The 19,274-nt window shown below is 36.6% G+C and overlaps 1 protein-coding gene across 1 annotated transcript in view; it reads left to right on the top strand.

Moving 5' to 3' along the window:
* Positions 1 to 19,274, top strand: part of LOC135466408 (spectrin beta chain-like) — a 153,590-nt gene that overhangs the window by 28,773 nt on the left and 105,543 nt on the right. The window contains 5 exon segments of the mRNA XM_064743860.1: positions 2,162 to 2,305; positions 7,152 to 7,319; positions 14,085 to 14,201; positions 14,816 to 14,892; positions 15,592 to 15,672. Coding sequence (XP_064599930.1) covers positions 2,195 to 2,305; positions 7,152 to 7,319; positions 14,085 to 14,201; positions 14,816 to 14,892; positions 15,592 to 15,672 — 554 coding nt within the window. The 5' untranslated portion in view covers positions 2,162 to 2,194.

Here is a 19,274-nt window from a genome sequence, read left to right as displayed (position 1 = left end):
TAAAATTCCGTTCATGACTGAATTACTCATTTCAACTGACTCAGAGAGCTGTTGGTAAAATTTAAATTAAAATTTCAAATTTAAATTAAATTTCAGCACCAAAAGTAATATTTTGTGTTTCATTTGCCTTCAAAAACAGATTTTTTCTTGTGTGGGAATTTTTAGGTTATATACATACAGGGTATTGATCTCTTGTGATTCCAGGACAACACTAATGGGATTATCTGGTAGTGCAAAGCAATTGATCACACCTTGCAGTCTACCTGTATTGATTACTCGTTTGTTTACCTGTTGTTATTAATTCTAATGGTCTTTTTGTATCTTCCATAATTAAAGCTCCTGATATGATTTCAGTAGCTTCCATCCAAGTTCATCATACAAGTGGCAAAATTCAGCTTGTAGTTTTATGGTTTTTGTAGTTTTTGTGGAATTTAAAGTACCGGTACTGATTGCTATGTGTACCTTTAATATGCTTGATTATATATGCTTTCGGGGGGACTCGGTGACCTTGTGGTTAACTTGCTAATGCAGTGCAGTGACCCAGGACTGCCTCTCACCAATATGATTGCTGCAGCTCCAGCTTATGGGTTAGCCCCTGGGTTTCCTCTCGCCATAATGCTGGCCACCATCGGTTACATGAAATACTCTGGAGTATGGTGTAAAATTCCAATCAAATATTAAATAAATATACATACTTTAGGTATGGATGCAGGCATATCACCTAACATTTCATGCGTGATTATGCCCATATGAATTGTTTCAGGCAGACAAGGATCAGTCTATGTATATATATATAGATATAGATATACATACATACATACACACATACACACACACATACACATGTATGTTCCTGGTTTTTGGCTAACATTGTTCTGTTTTTGGTTTGTAAAGTTTACAGGATAATTTTGCATATTACTGTCAGTGTATCGTCCATCTTGTGTTTGTTACAGCTACACTTCATTGCTCATGATTCTTCTCCAACCCGGGTATCTGTTACTTCGTTCGATTTGTTAATCATATTGCAGGTTTTCGGTTTATATATCATAAACTGTGGTAGTTGAAACCACTCCTATGACCTACACGGCCGAGGCTGGTGTGCCTTGTATTGAAAGTTCATTAAGGATGTGGTATTTTTTTGGTTTTACCAGCGAGCTGACACTAAAAAATTGAAGAGTGAAATAAAAATGGAAATCCACGTTTTTATTTTGTACAGTCTTGATAGTTTTATGGTTTTCCTGTTTTTCGATCATGTAAATATGTCAACAACAGGAAAATTACAGTGCCATAAATTAGGTGATTATTTTTATTTTTATGCGCTCCTCAGACATTGGGAAGAGATTTATTCTACCCATAAACGAACAGTTTAAGTTGTTGTGGCCTAACCATTATCCAGTAAAATTGTGCATTTTCAAATCCAGTTGCTTCATGTTCAGATGTAGCTTTAAGTCAGTGATGTGTCCATTGCTTGTGTCATGGATTTCCCCCAGCCTCCATCCGGTTTGATTAGTGTAATTATGATTTTTTTTTTTTTTTTTTTTTTTTTTTGATTGGTGTTTTACGCCGTACTCAAGAATATTTCACTTATACGACGGCGGCCAGCATTATGGTGGGTTGAAACCGGGCAGAGCCCGGGGTAAACCCACGACCATCCGCAGGATGCTGGCAGACCTTCCCACTTATGGCCGGAGAGGAAGCCAGCATGAGCTGGACTTGAACTCAGAGCGACCGCATTGGTGAGAGGCTCCTGGGTCATTACACTGCGCTAGCGCGCTAACCGACTGAGCCACGGAGGCCCCCGTAATTATGAAGCTGAGACAGCTAATCATACAACAAAGAAGTCATGGCTATGGCGTTCAACATCATTGAAATAAGTAAATCATTTTACAAGGTAATAATACCTTAACGATATGTTTGTAAAACAGTTCACGTCTGACGAGGGTTATGTACATACATGGTTGCATGTTGTTTTAATTTTTTACTTTTGGTTTCTTCCGGTATACTGTTTAGCACTTTTATGTTTACCATCTCTTCTTGTTATTTCAACAGGTGTAAGATTTTGTCATCTTTAGAAATGTTGCTTGATCATTGTGGTGTGAAATGTTGCCAGGTAACTGTTGGAAACTGTGAGATTAAAATTACCTGTTTGTTTTCATTCCAGGCTTAATGTAGTGCGAGCGGAAAAAGTCTAACCATGGAAACTGTACAGAATTTTGAGAAGGGACGAATCAAGGCCTTGCAGGATGAGCGGGTGTTTATTCAGAAAAAGACCTTCACAAAATGGGCCAATTCATTTCTGGAAAAGGTGAGTTTTCAGTTCATTTTGATAGATAATGCCCATGTTGCATGTTTTATTTGTCTTACAGGGCTTTGACGTTTGATTTGATAGTAGGATGATATTCTATCAGACACAAACAAGTGACCCTACCAGAAGTTAGATTTTTGATTAGTATTTTTCTTCATTAAGATGTCATGGGGGGAGGGGGGAGGGGGTGTTAATAAAGGAGTAATTTTGGGGGAAGGGGATATTAGAGCAAATGCTTCTCTACAGCCATATTGTATAGAGAAGTATGTAGTTTATTTTTGTCCCTATCTAAATCCTCTTTGTAAATAATACTCCACATGTAGAAAATGTATTTCAGAAAACAAATCTGTCTTCTTTTAAAAGGGACATTAAATGTAGATGTTTAGATGTTTTAATACAAGAAATATCAAAAGGCTCACCAGTTATACCCTGGTCAGTCACCTACCTGCTTTCACGTGTATATGTAGCTAGGTTTTCTTACTGTTCAGTGGCACCATAGTTGATAGATATTTTCTGCAGTTTTCTCAGTTTTAGTTCATTATCGCATTTTTAATAGACTGCCCACATATGATACCCTTTGATGTCAATTCCTGAACTACTTCCTCCTGGGCACTTGCTAGTATATACTTACATGATAATGTTAGCTGTGTGACCTTACAAATATAGGTATGTAGGTATTGATTTAAATCATAAGTGAAATGCTTGAGTTTTGTACCCGGACCATCGTGATCAATGGTGAAACATGTGTCGCTGTGAATTTGTCAGCAAAAGTAAAATTTGACTGCACGGCTGTTAAAATACAATATTTTTCTATGTGTTGTCCTGCTTTGATCACTGTTGTTGTTGTTATTGCTGTGGACTATATACACAGTAAATGTTAAGACAAGAACACTGCTGCTATCAATATTGTGTAATAATAATAATAATAATAATAATCTTCAGCATTGGCCTAAACAACATGAGTTTATAGGCTTATATAATACAGACGGATGTTGCAGGTAGAATCATTCATGTTCAGTACGGAGAGTAGAATAACTCAAACTGTATAGAGTTATAAATATAATATTGATACCATTACATATGACATGATGTCTCTTAAATTTGTATTGCCATCATGTGTCAGTTATAGGAGGAAATGGACTAACTTTTCCTAGGGGTTTGTCACTAGGTTGAAAAACAGCACATATTGTGCATACTGAAAAGCTTGTTAACATCTCTGAAGTTGCTTCAATTTGAAGCAAAATCTATAAATTTAGTGTTCTTTTAAAATGGCGTTTACACTCTACATTATTGTTCGTTGTGTTTTGCATTAAGATTCAGTTTTAAACAATTTTTCTATACTATGGATTGCATTTATTTTAATATAATTGTTATACATACCATTAGGACCGTGAAACTAAACGGCAGATTCCGTTGTCATGTAAGTGAAATATTTTTGAGTACGGCGTAAAATACCCATCAGATAAATAGATTAAACAATAAATGGCACAAATGTTAAAGCCATGATCACAAGAAGGATCTGCAGCGTCTCCAGCAAACGTGATGAAAGACCGGTCAAGAGAGCACTGTCTACTGCTTAATGTGTGCCATCCTGGCTACAGTCGAAGCTGGGGAATCTTCAAAATTCCTTGTCTAGCACTGGCATTGAACCAGCGACTTGTGTGGTAGCTCTCATAGGGATCTTAGTGACAATATGCTGTTGAGGATGGTCTGGTGGCTCGTAGTGCGGTCTAACCGTCGTTGAAGAGCTCTTATCTTCCAAGAAAACAGTGGTGCCAATCTACACGTCATGCAGGAAGGCTCATAATTAATTTGCCAAAGTTCAGTGGTTTATTCAGCCTGTGGGCTCTTCAGTTCCCTCCACCGGTAAAAATGACCACACCATCACCGTGTAATTGAAAAATTCTTGCATATGATGTTAAATAACCATTGATTAATCACTGAGTGATATTGTAGAACCCTGTTAATTCATATCCATCACCCCAGAGCTCAATCTTTCACATGACCCCATCACCGTGTAATTGAAAAATTCTTGCATATGATGTTAAATAACCATTGATTAATCACTGAGTGATATTGTAGAACCCTGTTAATTCATATCCATCACCCCAGAGCTCAATCTTTCACATGACCTCATGGGGTTCTATAGTTTTCTCTTTTCCTGTTGGCATTAAGTTGACTTGCTATGGAAGAGTGACGAGAGCCTGCCGCTGTACTGTTTGCCATGTGTTAGCAGCAGCTACACAGGGAATGAAGAATCAACAGAGATGTTGTTTTCTCCACAAATATTGACATTCCTTCCTTGGCCTGACCCAGTGGCAGAGAAATAGAGCTAGTCCTGGCCCTGTCACTAGCAGATCTGATATACACTAGGCACAACAACAACATAACAAAAAGCAGGCCAAGATCATGTACCTGGGCAAAACATGGCCATTTGTGGGCTTTGAGCTACATGTACCTGCTCTCTGATATAGTCCCCCCCCCCCTAAAAATAATATTAAAAAAAAAACAAAACAAGGAATTTCATTAAAACTGTTCATGATTCTTATCAGTTCAGATATTTCTGAGTGAAACCTGTACTGGTCAATTTAAGATATATTAAACATGTTAACAGCTTTTTTTATAAGAAAAATATTTGCATAAAATCAGTTCTGCAATTTAATTTACACTGTTGCAAAATCGAACAAGAATCTTATATAAATATAACTACAGATATCAAAAGAAGATGGATTAGAAACCTTTGAATACTTTTTGTAGATTTTTAAATGAGAATTTTGTTTGAGGTTTACCATCACTAAATGCGGCAAATTATTTTTCCTCATGATGACTGCCTTTCCCTTTTTCGATCAGAACACTCCCAGTGCTGAATTGTTTTTATCCACTCCTACACATTTATTAACAAATTAACGAGAACATATTCTTGTTTTAAGACATTCTGACTTTATAAGCATTTGACCAGATTGCATAGCAAATCATGCGTGAGGTGTAAGTGTTTTAGTGATGTTTAACAAAGAGAGTAAGTGGGGGGAGCGGGGGGGAGGGGATGAAAGGGACAAGGGTTGAGTACAGTTGTGAAAATTTGTCATTCATGCAAGTACATGTTCCATGGGTTAACACTAATAAAACTTCAGCTCAGTGTATTTTTATCTGTCTTGTTTTCAAGTTCACAATTCTTACAGTTTGAAGGAAGAAGCTTATACTGTTACATATATTTTCCCCGGCCTTACGTGGGAAGGTCTGCCAGCCACCTGCAAATGGTCGTGGGTTTTTCCCCCCATGCTCTGCTCAGTTTCCTCACACCATAATGCCAGCCACTGTTTTATAAGTGAAATACTCTTGAGTATAGCGTAAATCACCAACCAAATAAATCAAATGTTAGATGTATTTGAGCTTAGTATTAAACTCTGAGTCTGTACAGTTCAGATAAAATCTCTATTTCCTACTGGATTTGTTTTTTAGCCCATTATCAGGTAAATCCCTCTGAAGAGAGAACATAAATACCTTGCGGGTTACCTAATCTGGGATTAGCGGTAGGCCGAGAAGCTTATCTGCTGACTGCCAAATCTTAACTGTCTGAGGAGATGAGAGGGAGGGATGCTAACCTGAAGGAAATGAGCTTTAGTCAGGCTTGTCAAACTGCCGACAGTGATTAATAGGCCATTGTGAAAGCTTTTGTTATCATCGCCCGTCCTTAGATCTGTGTACGTGTGGAAGCTAACGACCTGTTACCTGAATGACACCTGGGGAGGGAGGTTGTGACACCTCAACTGAGAACACGTCTCTGAATCTAACTTCTAACCTGACTTACCTGTGCTTTTAAAACTCTCAAAGGGCTACTCACATGGTGTTTAGACTACAATTAATGCATTATGTCTTATGAAAACACAAAACTACAACAAAAAGCAGTGTTTTTGAATTAAAAAGGCTTGCTTTAATCAGTATAGTTTAGTGTTGAAATCTGACTTCCACCACTTCCTGGGCAAAGGACAATCGATGAGATATAGGCCTAAAAACCTATACATTTGACATCATGATTTTGCATTGTCAGATTGAAAACATTAAATACTGGCTCCCTAATTCTTCAACGTTTTCTACAACCTCTGCAACCAATATTTTGAAACATTTTGAGAGCACTATGGGGGTTTAGTGAAATAATATGCACAATTTTCTGAAGCTTGCATCATTTGTGGCACAATTAAATGACTTTTGAGTCAAATTCATAGTAATTGGCATGTATAAATTCCACTAAATAAAGTGTTTCAGAGGTAGAAAAGTCTGACAATTTATAGTAACTTACATTTGTAACTTGTCTGTGAAGTCAGAATGTTTCAGTTTGTCTTTATGTTTTGGAGGTAAAAATACAAACGTTTGATTGGCCAGGTATAAATTAGACCTGGGCTGAGATTAGAGATGCTAAGAAATAATACAGGGGATTCTCCCGTCCATTTTGTTTACATGTTCTGTGTTTACATGTATACAGGATATATCTGCCCTCATCAATTGATACTTCTGCCTGATCCAGAACTTAGCAAAGACCAGCCATACATCTTGTGCATTTTAGACAGAGCGGACAAAGTTGTGATTAGACATGCATAGACACGAAGAAATGTCCCAGACAATTTTTGAGAAAGCCTTTTTTAATAATTGTTAATTTTTTTTTCTGTGAGTATCGGGATGTGTACATTTATTTACTAATATCAGTGTTATGACATATTTTATTTTATGAACGGTGATTGATGGATTTTATTTCTTTATTAATATTCCAGTTGGATGATGAAACATCTAAGCTACAATTAATTTGATAATTGTACAACACTTTCACGATTTGTATATCTGTTTTTTTTAGGCTCGACTGGAAATCAAGGACTTATTCCGTGACTTGGCTGATGGGAAACTGCTCATGAAACTGTTAGAAATCATATCTGGAGAACATTTGGGCAAACCAAACAAAGGCATATTGAGGGTACAGAAAGTGGAGAACGTGAACAGATGCCTGGTGTTCCTTAGGTCAAAGGTAAGACCCCCCATCACTGTATGGCTGCAGCAGAAAATGTTCTGTGTATTTATTTATTTTTTATTTTTTTTTTCGTTTCTGTGCTTAACCCAACTTCATTTCTGCACCTTAACTGGGCCTGTGTTTACAAAGTTAGTCTTTAGGTTTTTATCAATCTGGATTACCATTTCTAATAGAGAAAGGATTGAAAGTGTTTCCATTGTCATGTTTGTGTCCAATGAAGAACCAGTGAAATAAATAGATGAAATAATTTTAACCAAAGCCACCAAAAAGCAGGTGAAAACATGTTCAAGCTTTCTGATATACATTCAGATATATAAATTTGCTTCTGGTTTTTGGTGTGGAATAGATCAAGTTCTGATTAAGCAAGTCATTTCACTATCATTACAACTTTATGACAAGATCAAAAAAGGTACTAACTTATTTTACATATAAATACTGACACTAAGGACTTGTAGGTGGCACTCTATCCTTTGTCTTCTAGTGAAAATGAGAGATTATCACAGTTGTAGAATGGTTTAGATGAATGTAGTTGGGCCCCTCGTTAAGTGGTCGGCCATGTTTTACCAGATAGGATGTCAAAAATTTGACTAGCCGATTGACTGACTGACAGTCACAGACACAGTGACAGACAGACAGACACACTGTGTAATAGACATCCGTGTTGCACCTAGAAAAACAAACATTCAAACTATGTATCTTTTCATCTAAGCAGGTACATATTTGATTAATAAAGGGATTATTTTGATTCAATAACCAGGGTAATATTGGTATTCCTGATGTTTAAATTTCCTCTAGGTCTCTCTCTCACGACTGTTCATTGTACCTGACCAGTGTAATGTTTACGTATGGGGTGAGTCAGTGGTGGGGAATGACCAACCAAGAGTCTGATTAAACACTTGAACAAAATTAGGACATGATCCTTACAAAAAAAATAGGACGGATAGTATTAGTGTCCATGGTGAATAGAGTAATGGAGGGAAATATTATTTTTGTGAGTATCATGAGTTGAATTGGAATGGCGACATCTCTGGCCTGCGTGAAGAAACATATGGACAACTGCTCACATCCAAAATAACACTGGGCTTCTGTTCTACTATTGATCAAACAGATTGCACTGTGAAATTTGAATAATACAAACATTGTTCACGTGAGAGGTGAAAGTTCACACACAGTACAGGCACAACACTTCCAGTGTGTTATGTTGTTCAGCTTCACAGCTAGGAACAAAATTTGATGTGCAATATTCTGTTTAATACTTATTTGACAATTTGATAATGTGAATTTAGATGAAAACTTGCTGTACATAGTTGTGGTAAATAAAAGAAATGTAATAACCAATTTTACATCACATTATGTCTTGATATTTCACTTTAATATAAGTGATAAAAATTTCATCAGTTTATGTAGAGATTTCTGAAGGTGAACAAGGGATACTGCTGTGTATATTTCCCCAATTTAACTTGACAAAAAATGATGTTAATTACATTTGGCTCTAAAATTTGTTTTTTACTGTGAATAGAACTCCTACATTTTGCTATCTTTCATACTATTTAGCTCTGACTAAACTGCTCTTAATCTCACTCTAGCGGTTTTTTTGACAAACTATCTTCTAACAGGCCTCATAGGTATATAATTTAACACGGGACATGAATTTTCATTTGAGAGACCTGATTGCACAGCGACACACAAAACCCTCTACACAGGAAGAGAAATATCGTGATTTCGGTTTTTTTTTTTAATGATACAATTCGCATATGTTTAATAGTAAGAACTGTTATGCACCTAGAGGCATGTTTTGTGCTTTGTTTTTAATGTGCTATTCTATCCATGGTACATGTGTTTGATCACCCTCAAGTAGTTTTGTATGTAAGAACATAGAAATAAACATGTGATGCCTCAGGCTGAGGGATTGTACTGCAACAGCTGATCACATGTACAGTGATAAAAACTTGCATTTTCCGTAACACAGGTTAATAAAACTTGTGATTTTTGTATGATAGTGCTTGTTTTGATGCCAGTAGCAGATAAGAGACTGTCATACTGTCATAAGTGAAATATAGTTATAACTTGCTACAAGAATATTGCCTATGGGCAGTGGAGATTATAACCTCCTTGAATGCTACATGAAAGGCAAAAAAAAAAAAAGAGAGAGAAATATCCTGACATCTTTTTTCTGATGTTTCCTCCATTTTTGGTGGAATTTTCGTATAAATTTGTATAAGTCGTATAAGTTAAATATTCTTGAGTTTAGCATAAAATACCAATCAAAGAAAGAAAGAAACTCTTATTACATGTACTACATAAAATTTACTTTTTTTCCATAGGCGGGTCAAGCCTTTGTAAAATGTCTCTTAAACTCTTGTGACACATACTGCACTCTGCACAAACCTTTTCACATTGTATGACCTGTATTACAAACATCAAGATGCTTTTTCATGTGGTTTCTAAGAAGTGTACCGCAACCTGTCAAAGCTCACATCACTGTGACTTTAACTTTAATACACAGTACCATGTGTACAATCCGTTTAATACCATGACTTCAAGAAGACAATGTTTTCATACACAGTACCGTGTGTACACTCCATTTAATACCATGACTTCAAGAAGACAATGTTTTCATACACAGTACCGTGTGTACACTCCATTTAATACCATGACTTCAAGAAGACAATGTTTTCATACACAGTACCGTGTGTACACTCCGTTTAATACCATGACTTCAAGAAGACAATGTTTTCATACACAGTACCGTGTGTACACTCCGTTTAATACCATGACTTCAAGAAGATAATGTTTTCACACTTACTTGACATGAACATAGCTAACAACAGGAACAGTTGTTGAAGAAAATAAACGCTCAACTTTGAAGCGTAAAGAGTCAAGAGTCTTACCTAACCATGTCAGCCATAAGACACTTTGGACACGTAAGGATCCTCCCCCCATAACTGTGGCTGTCGTCGTACACGTGAAATAGTCTTGAGTGCGGTATAAAACACTAATCAAATGAAATAAATAGGCATGAAAGGCAGGAAAGTAAGATATGTTCCTATTTCACACATAAAAAGATACCTTTTTAATTTATGCAACACTTTATTGTATTTCTTCAGCTTAAGGTCAGTGATCATTTGAATCCATTTTGTCTTGCTAATTCGACTTTTGTTTTAACATGAAGAGGTTTGTAGGCTATGTAGCAAGCGTGTATGGTGAATTGATTTTTTTGTTACAAAACCTGGTATTCTCCACACACAAACAACCATCTTAAAAAAAACTAATTCTTGATTTGATAACACAAATCATTTACGGATAAATGAAATTTTATTCTTATATTCCATTCAAAGTTGACCCAGTTATATGTAAAAAGATTGAAGAACCGAGATAATATACTTTGAATCCAGAGTCTTTGTAAAGTGCAAAAAAATACTTGTTTTGTAGCTTCTGCATATAATACAAGTATACAAGTACACAATGTACATGTATGAAGCAAATATTCAAGTACGTAGTGTACATGTATGAAGCAAATATTCAAGTACGTAGTGTACATGTATGAAGCAAATATTCAAGTACGTAGTGTACATGTATGAAGCAAATATTCAAGTACGTAGTGTACATGTATGAAGCAAATATTCAAGTGTGTGTATGTAACAAATATTCAAGTATGTGATGTACATGTATGTAACAAATATTCAAGTATGTGATGTACATGTATGTAACAAATATTCAAGTACGTAGTGTACATGTATGAAGCAAATATTCAAGTGTGTGTATGTAACAAATATTCAAGTATGTGATGTACATGTATGAAGCAAATATTCAAGTATGTGATGTACATGTATGTAACAAATATTCAAGTATGTGATGTACATGTATGTAACAAATATTCAAGTATGTGATGTACATGTATGTAACAAATATTCAAGTATGTGATGTACATGTATGAAGCAAATATTCAAGTATGTGATGTACATGTATGAAGCAAATATTCAAGTATGTAGTGTACATGTATGTAACAAATATTCAAGTATGTAGTGTACATGTATGAAGCAAATATTCAAGTACGTAGTGTACATGTATGTAACAAATATTCAAGCATGTGATGTAGATGTATGTAACAAATATTCAAGTACGCAAATATTCTAGTGCATGTATGTGCCGTGCCAAAACTACCTGCAAATTGTGTGGACTTGCAGGAAAGGTTTTCTAATAGGAGATATATAAAACAGAGAGAGATACATACAGTTTAGCTTGTATCAATACACATCTTTATCAGAGTGACTATTAGTTTGCTACATTTGTATCTTTGTTTAGAGATAACAGTATGCCGATACTGTGTTCTTGTGGTCTCTTTATAGCCAGTAATTCACACTGTTATTCTTGTGATTAAGTTGTGAGGTTACTGCCGCACCTTGATTTATCTTTATCACTCACTTTATCTAGATTGCTATGCAAGCAAGTCAAGATAACTCTCACTGTGTCAAAAAGCTTTGGAAAAGTTTAGAGCAGTTTATACATTCTGTAAAAATGCCACCTGAATTCCGTAATTTAGACACCTGGATGTCACCTGGATGTCAACAGGTGAAAAATTAAAATAATACGCACACAGAAGTTTCGTCCAGCCAGAAGTCTGACTGTGCATTACTAAGAAGTTAAACAACCCCAAGTGGTCGCTGTGAGTTCAAGTCCAGCTCATGCTGGTTTCCTGTCCGGCCATAAGTGGGAAGGTCTACCATCAACCTGCGAATGGTCGTGGGTTTCCCCTGGACTCTGCCCGGTTTCTTCCCACCATAATGCTGGCCGTCGTCGTATAAGTGAAATATTCTTGAGTATGGCGTAGAACACCAATCAAATAAATAAAAAAACAAAGTGACCCCAAATTTATTCCATGACCAAGTTGCTCATTTTTCCTGATGCTAAGAGTTCTTTTGATCTTAGAAAGTTGTTTTGAGGTTTGCTTGGAAGGTAGAAAGGTGTTGTCATGGAAAAATCCAGATTTCAGCAGCAAAAGTAATATGTTATTACATTTATTTCTCTCTGTTTAATTCTGCACTTTTTGGTTGTTGTCTGCAAATGGAAAAATCTGTGTGATTTGATATCAAATTATAGTTTGTGACAAGAAAGAGAAAAGTCTAGATTTAGGCAGTAGATGATAATGTGCAAATTGTATCCGGATATTAGAACTACCTAAACTGGGATTGAAACTGAAAACCATCTATACCTTTCTCTGTGACAGTGTTTTTTTTGAATAGTTCGAAAATTCTAGACATATTTAGGTACGGTTTTGTGTGTTATGCACCAGCAGCTCTGGGGTAAAATTCCACACTGTTAAAATCCCCATATGCCCTTCTCGTGGGTAACTTGTACCATTGTACCTCCTGTAAATGTATCGTTCCCCCATTGGATAATATCACGTCACATTTCATGATGTTACACGCTTTAATGTCTTAAAAGAAACCCATGCACTATAGCACCCTAAACATGCTACATCACATTTGTTTTTGGTTGGGTCTTAGGTAGTCTCCCCTTTGTGTTGTATGATGTCACATCTGTCGTCTGATTTGACAGTCATTTGTTTTTAGGTCTGTCCAAATACCATTCACGGATGGAAACGTAAAGTCTTGAGTGATGGGTTATCCGGTGTGATAAAACAATTATTGCATGTTTCAGAGTGGAACATGCAATAATTGTTTTATCACACCGGATAACGTGATTTGTCGGCTCTCAACAGCTGATGTGCAACTCGCGCGCACACCAACCAATCACAATTTTCCACTCTGAATCATGCAATAATTGTATAATTTACCCTGAAAGTTTCTAGACCTACCTAGATCCTGTTCTATGTGTTATGCGCCCATCCCATAACTGTGTGCACCTTATGCGCTTACAGTTATACATTGTATGATACTGCAAAAAGAAATGTTTTGGATAAACCTTAAAAGTCATAAAATTATCCATCTCCAATCTGAACCTGTATATCAACATAAGACTAGAAGACAAAAAGAGGTCACCTCCATTTTTTTTGTTTTTCTTTTTTTTTTCTCACAGTAAACCAATTGTCCTGAATATTTTTAAAATCGTAAGCTCTCCAGTCAGATCAGTGTTGTCTTTGTGTGCGTTGATGCAGGTGGATTAGTTTCCTCATATGATAATTTAACTTGGCACTGAGTGTCAAGGTCTTATTCTGATCCACATGGAATTGCCAGTCACCTGCTCAGTTTACAGATGCATATGTATAGTTTCTCATTTATTGTTAAACTGGATCTGGTCTATTCAGCATCACACATATATAACCTGTGCCTGAGTGGTCACCCTCTGTTATTGCTATGCCGAGCAGACATATCTAATCCATCTGTCCATCAGCGGTTTGTGTTCAATCGTAGTTCTGATCTATCCTTTCAGGCTTTTTTTTTTCCATGTCCTATCATTTGTTTCTGTTTCATAATTTGCTTACGATCCATCATTTGTTTCATGATCCATCATTTGTTTCGGATCAGTCATTTGTTTCTGTTTCATCAGTTGTTTTCGATCCATTGTTTGTTTCTGTTTCATTTGTTTCTTATCCGTCAAGTGTTTCTTTGTCATCAGTTGTTTCTGGCCCATCATTCTTAGGGTCGATGAATCGTGGCCAGGTACAGAAGTCATTGCGCCATTCATAGTTGCAGCATATTACATTATGAATCTTCTGGCCATTTCAAATATTCCATATCTAAGCCACAGTAAGTTATGTTAGAAATTTTTAAAAAATCTTATTTGTTTTCCAATTTTCAGGTACATTTTGAGAACATTGGAGCAGAGGACATTGTAGATGGCAATCCTCGACTTATCCTGGGTCTCATCTGGACCATTATTTTACGCTTCCAAATTCAAGATATTGTGGTTGAAGTGGTATGTAGCTAAAAACCTTCTTGAAGTAAAAGTAATGTTACAGTTATATTAAACATGCGGAATCTTCATGACCTGGCCATGTAATGGGTTCTGTAGGCAGACGTTTTGCTCTTGCTCAGTTACTGTTTCTGGAAGCTTTGAGTTGTTCCCCATGTTCAGGCCAGGTTCATCCCACTCATAAATCTCATTCACACCATACATGTTTGAAATATTTATTTATTTATTTGACTGGTGTTTTACGCCATACTCAAAAATATTTCACTTATGTGACGGCGACCAGCATTATGGTGGAAGGAAACCGAGCAGAACCCGTGGGGAAACCCATGACCATCCGCAGGTTGCTGGAAGGCCTTCCCATGTACGACGTTTTGAGATAGTTTGTGTATGAAGAATGATGACAGAAGAATACATTTTCATTCTGATTATCTGCATAATTATGGTTTTGTTCAAAAAAGAAATTCTGGTACACATTCTCATTGGAACATGAGCAATTTGCTGCATTCAGACCAGAAAACCAACTCGATGCAAGTATCACCTCATCTTTAGAACCATATTTTCTTTGATCTTCTCTGTGTCATGATGATTGTTTTTTTTTATTCTCTCCATTAACTTAGGATGAGGAGGATGAAGACAGTGAGAAGAAATCTGCCAAAGATGCTTTACTGCTGTGGTGCCAAAGAAAGACTGCTGGGTGAGGCTTTTACCATGTGTTTACATCCTGACTTTTAGCTTGATAATACCCATCTTGTAGATCTTATAACTTCATCTGATTCAGCAGAAAAAATATTACACACAGATACAGTTAAATCCTAAACAGGAATTTTTAATTGTGATTTTTAGATTTTTTCGAATGTAATAATCTTTTGAATCTGCTATGTAGGTGTCATTCATGGATCCACTTCAGTGGTTTGTATAAATCCTGCTCCTGGATTACATTTAGACGTTTCTGAGGTACCTGGCACACTAATATAGAAATTTACTCTATCCGCAAGCCACCTCATATAAGTGAAATTTTGCTGTATGTGAAACACCATTCAAAGCAATAAACTGGTATTCTGTCTTGCATCAGCAATGTTGTCGTCATTTGCTGTATGAGTTATCCCCCCTTAATCCACTTGTTACAGAGCTATGTCCTTTGAAATAGGTACCAAATGGGGAACTCATTCCCACATGTATCAAGACGGCCCAAGCCTGTGAACTCATTTGTTCTTTCCTGTATTATGTCAGAATTTTCAGCTTACGTGTGCTCATAAAAGATACATGAAGTACATACGCACTGCAGCGTCCCGACAGAAAACGATGCATGCTACGTGTACCTGGTGTGTAACTCGTCCTCGAGTCTCCCATTGTAAAAAATGGAAGTCAGTGCTCTGTTTTGTCTTTATTTTAGATACCCAGGTGTTGATGTCAAAAACTTCACAAGCAGCTGGAGGAACGGCCTGGCTTTTAATGCACTTATACATGCCCACAGGTAAGAATCAGTTGATGTAGTGTCATCTCCTGTGTTCGACCTAACATTTCATCCAGTTTGCCAAAATTCAAGTCTTCAAACGATCTGAAAAAAGTTGGATGCTATTCTACTGGAAATCCAAGTTTTTAGCACCAAAGTGATACTTTATGAATGTATTGGATCAAATATTTGTGGAAGATACCTTTTCAATAAGTTTTGAATTATGCAAATTTTCCTTATAGTTTTACTTTAAATATGTTGAATTAAGTCATAACACACCACAAGAAGATGTAAAAAAATTAAGACTTAATGGCTAATAAAGCCGAACTAATGTTTAACAGATTCTTTATGTGTAAGCCTGGCTTAAAAACCATCTCATTTTTGTTCCATACCAGGCCTGACCTGATCAACTATGACGAATTGGTTCCTGAAGATCACATAGGCAATCTCAATAATGCTTTTGACGTAGCACAGGACAGACTTGGCATTGCCAAGATCCTGGATCCTGAAGGTAAAACTATATAATTCCTTTGGTAGTGGCGAGGTATTCTGTTAAAGTGCCTTATCTTAAAGTGCTGTAAAGGATTTATTTCATCAATAAAGTAAATCTCTAAAGCAAATCGATAAAGACATTTTAAATTTTGAGCATGCAAGTCTTTGAGGAAGAGAAGAATTTTTTTTTTTTTATTAGAAAATTTTGAACCTAAATCATTGAAATTATGCCATTTCAGTGTTATTCAGTAGAGCATGTCTGAATTTTATGATCAAATGTTTTAAATGCACCTGTCTTATGTATTTGTAGATGTCGACGTAAATAGGCCAGACGAGAAGATCATTGTGACCTATGTGGCATCTTACTACCATTACTTTGCCAAGATGAAGAGTGAGAAAACAGGAGGAAGGAGAATAGCTAAGGTAGGGTGGTGATGATCTCCTAGGTGATGTAAGTCTTTGCACATGGCCTCTCAGTGAGATGCAAGGCTCACTGGCTCACATGGTTATATGCATGCTTACTCCCTGCAACAGTAAGCCCCTTGACCAATGAGGTTAGGTGCTCAAACCCAGCTCTTATTGTTTTGGCTGTATCTTTAAGCGAGGAATTTTGCCAGGTACATGGTCAAGGTTGGAGGTTAATCTGGTTTCCTCTACTCATAAACCAAGATGTCATCCTATAAGTGAAAAAAATTTTGAGTATGACGATGAACATGTATTGAATAATTGTGTGGCAGTTTGTAGGTCTACAACTGGACCACTAAACACCTATTGAATAATTGTACAGCAGTTTGTAGGTCTACAACTGGACTACTAGAAGGAGAAGTGATGTTGGCAGGATTTAAGCTTTAATGTTCATAGTTTTCTTCTTCATAGTCTTGAATTCATTTCGTCTATGTACTTCTGGTTCAAAACATTTTCCATTTGCTTAGTCAGTTCCCTAATCAGTTGATTCTCTAAAAGCCTTAGTCAGTTGATTCTCCATTTCCGTAGTCAGTTGATTCTCCATTTCCCTAATCAGTTGATTCTCCATATCCTTAGTCAGTTGATTCTCCATTTCTCTAATCAGTTGATTCTCCATTTCTCTTATCAGTTGAATCTCCATTCTCCAAGTTGGTTATTCATGTATGCAGGCATTTTGATTCTCCATGGGGTATGTTTCTTGATTCTCCATATCTCTATGGAGTTGATTCTCCATACATGTTGTGATCAAATCAGTTAATGATATTTATGTGCACAGGTAATGGCCCAGGTTATGGATGTAAGGAGAATGCAGGAGGACTATGAAGCACTGACTACACAACTCCTCGAGTGGATTAGACAGAAAATCCAGGAGCTCAACAACAGACGATTCCCAAACTCTCTGAGGCCATTCAGAAGAGCTGATCAAATTTAAGGATTATAGAACTGTTGAAAAACCACCCAAGTGAGAATACAAACAATTTTCTCACTTGATCGTTCAGAATTTATTTTCTGTATTGCGTACAAGCATATGGGTTATTTATATTTACAAAACTGTTTTTAAAAGCTTGCAAGTAAGAATGCATTTTTCTCAGTCAATCATTCAAACATATTTACCATTTTCTTCACTATGTATCAACAAATGACAAGGAAAATTTATAATTACAGAACTGTTGAAAAATCAGAGGACATAAACAAATGACTTTCTTGGATTTACGATGTTGTAGTTGCCTTTATTTTCTGCTGGAAGGGGCCTCTGTGGTTCAGTTAGTTAGCCCGCTGCGCAGCGTAATGACCCAGAAGCCTCTCACCAATGCGGTCGCTGTGAGTTCAAGTCCAGCTCATGCTGGCTTCCTCTCCGGCCGTAAGTGGGAAGGTCTGTCAGCAACCTGTGGATGGTCGTGGGTTTCCCCCGGGCTGTGCCCGGTTTCCTCCCACCATAATGCTGGTCGCCGTCGTATAAGTGAAATATTCTTGAGTACGGCGTAAAACACCAATCAAATAAATAAATAAATATTGGTGATTAACACTAATGTTTGTGAATTGATGTTTATTTTAGATACCGAGAAAAGGGCAACATTGAGGCTCAGTACTTTAACATTCAAGCCAAACTGAAAGCCAATGGTCAGAGAGCATACATTCCCCCTGAAGGTATCTTGGTTCACGACATTGAGAGCGCATGGTCAAGCCTCGAGAAGGCAGAGCATGGCCGGGAAGTAGCACTCAGGGAAGAATTAATCCGGTAGGTCAGAGGTTATTTCCTGTACAGTCCCAGTAAATATTTCTACCAGGATTATATTAGGCCAAGACTCAGAATGACTGGAACTCCTTCAGTCAGAGAAAAGGTATAAAATTTAAAAGTGAAAGAAAGTAGATGGTAGATAGCTTATTAATTTTTCCAAACTTTCAACATGTGTCACATTAACTTCATCTCCATATCTTCATAACTTCTAGAATAAACAGGGAACTTTTCTTTTATCTTTTGTTTTCAATTTTGTAGTCTTTATAACATTAGATTTGTTTTAATTTAATTTAATTTAACATCAGTAAGTAAGACACTGATAACCTGAGAGGGGAGCATTTCTTTTGACCATTAGATGCTCTGTTACTCATATCATATTTGTGTAGCTTCATAGGCAGTCAGGAGTAACATTCATGTAAAAATATTCTTCCTCTTATTTCAGACAAGAACGACTTGAGCAGCTGGCTCAGAGGTTTAGGAGAAAGGTAGGTGATGTTTTTTTTTTTTTTTTATATTCGTCTGTAATGAAAAAGGGGTGTTACAGTATGGGGATGCCCGTCTGTCCATCCATGCATGAACATTCTTGCGTTACGACATCTACAGAATTGCTTCAGGGGTGATCAGATTTCTCGACTCTTTGTCTCCACCACCAGAGTTGAGGCTGATTGAAAACCAATAACATTGCTTCAATATTCACAGAGTTATGCCCCTTTTGGGATGCACAAATTCTGATTGCCTGTTATACATTGTATCATTTGCAGCTTGCATATCTTTTACATGTACTGTGATTGTTAATGTGAGGTGAAGAATTTAAAACTTACAATTTAAGAAAATGAATGAAGTATGTGAAAATTTAGCAGATATTCTCTTGAAGGATGTGTTTTTCTGTTGAACTTAGAAGTTGAGACAGTTTCGAGAAGACAGAGGT

This window comes from Liolophura sinensis, chromosome 6 (assembly GCF_032854445.1).
Source record: "Liolophura sinensis isolate JHLJ2023 chromosome 6, CUHK_Ljap_v2, whole genome shotgun sequence".
Lineage (NCBI taxonomy): Eukaryota > Metazoa > Mollusca > Polyplacophora > Chitonida > Chitonidae > Liolophura > Liolophura sinensis.
Note: the sequence above shows the minus strand (reverse complement) of the source record. Positions and strands in the feature narration are given on the sequence as shown.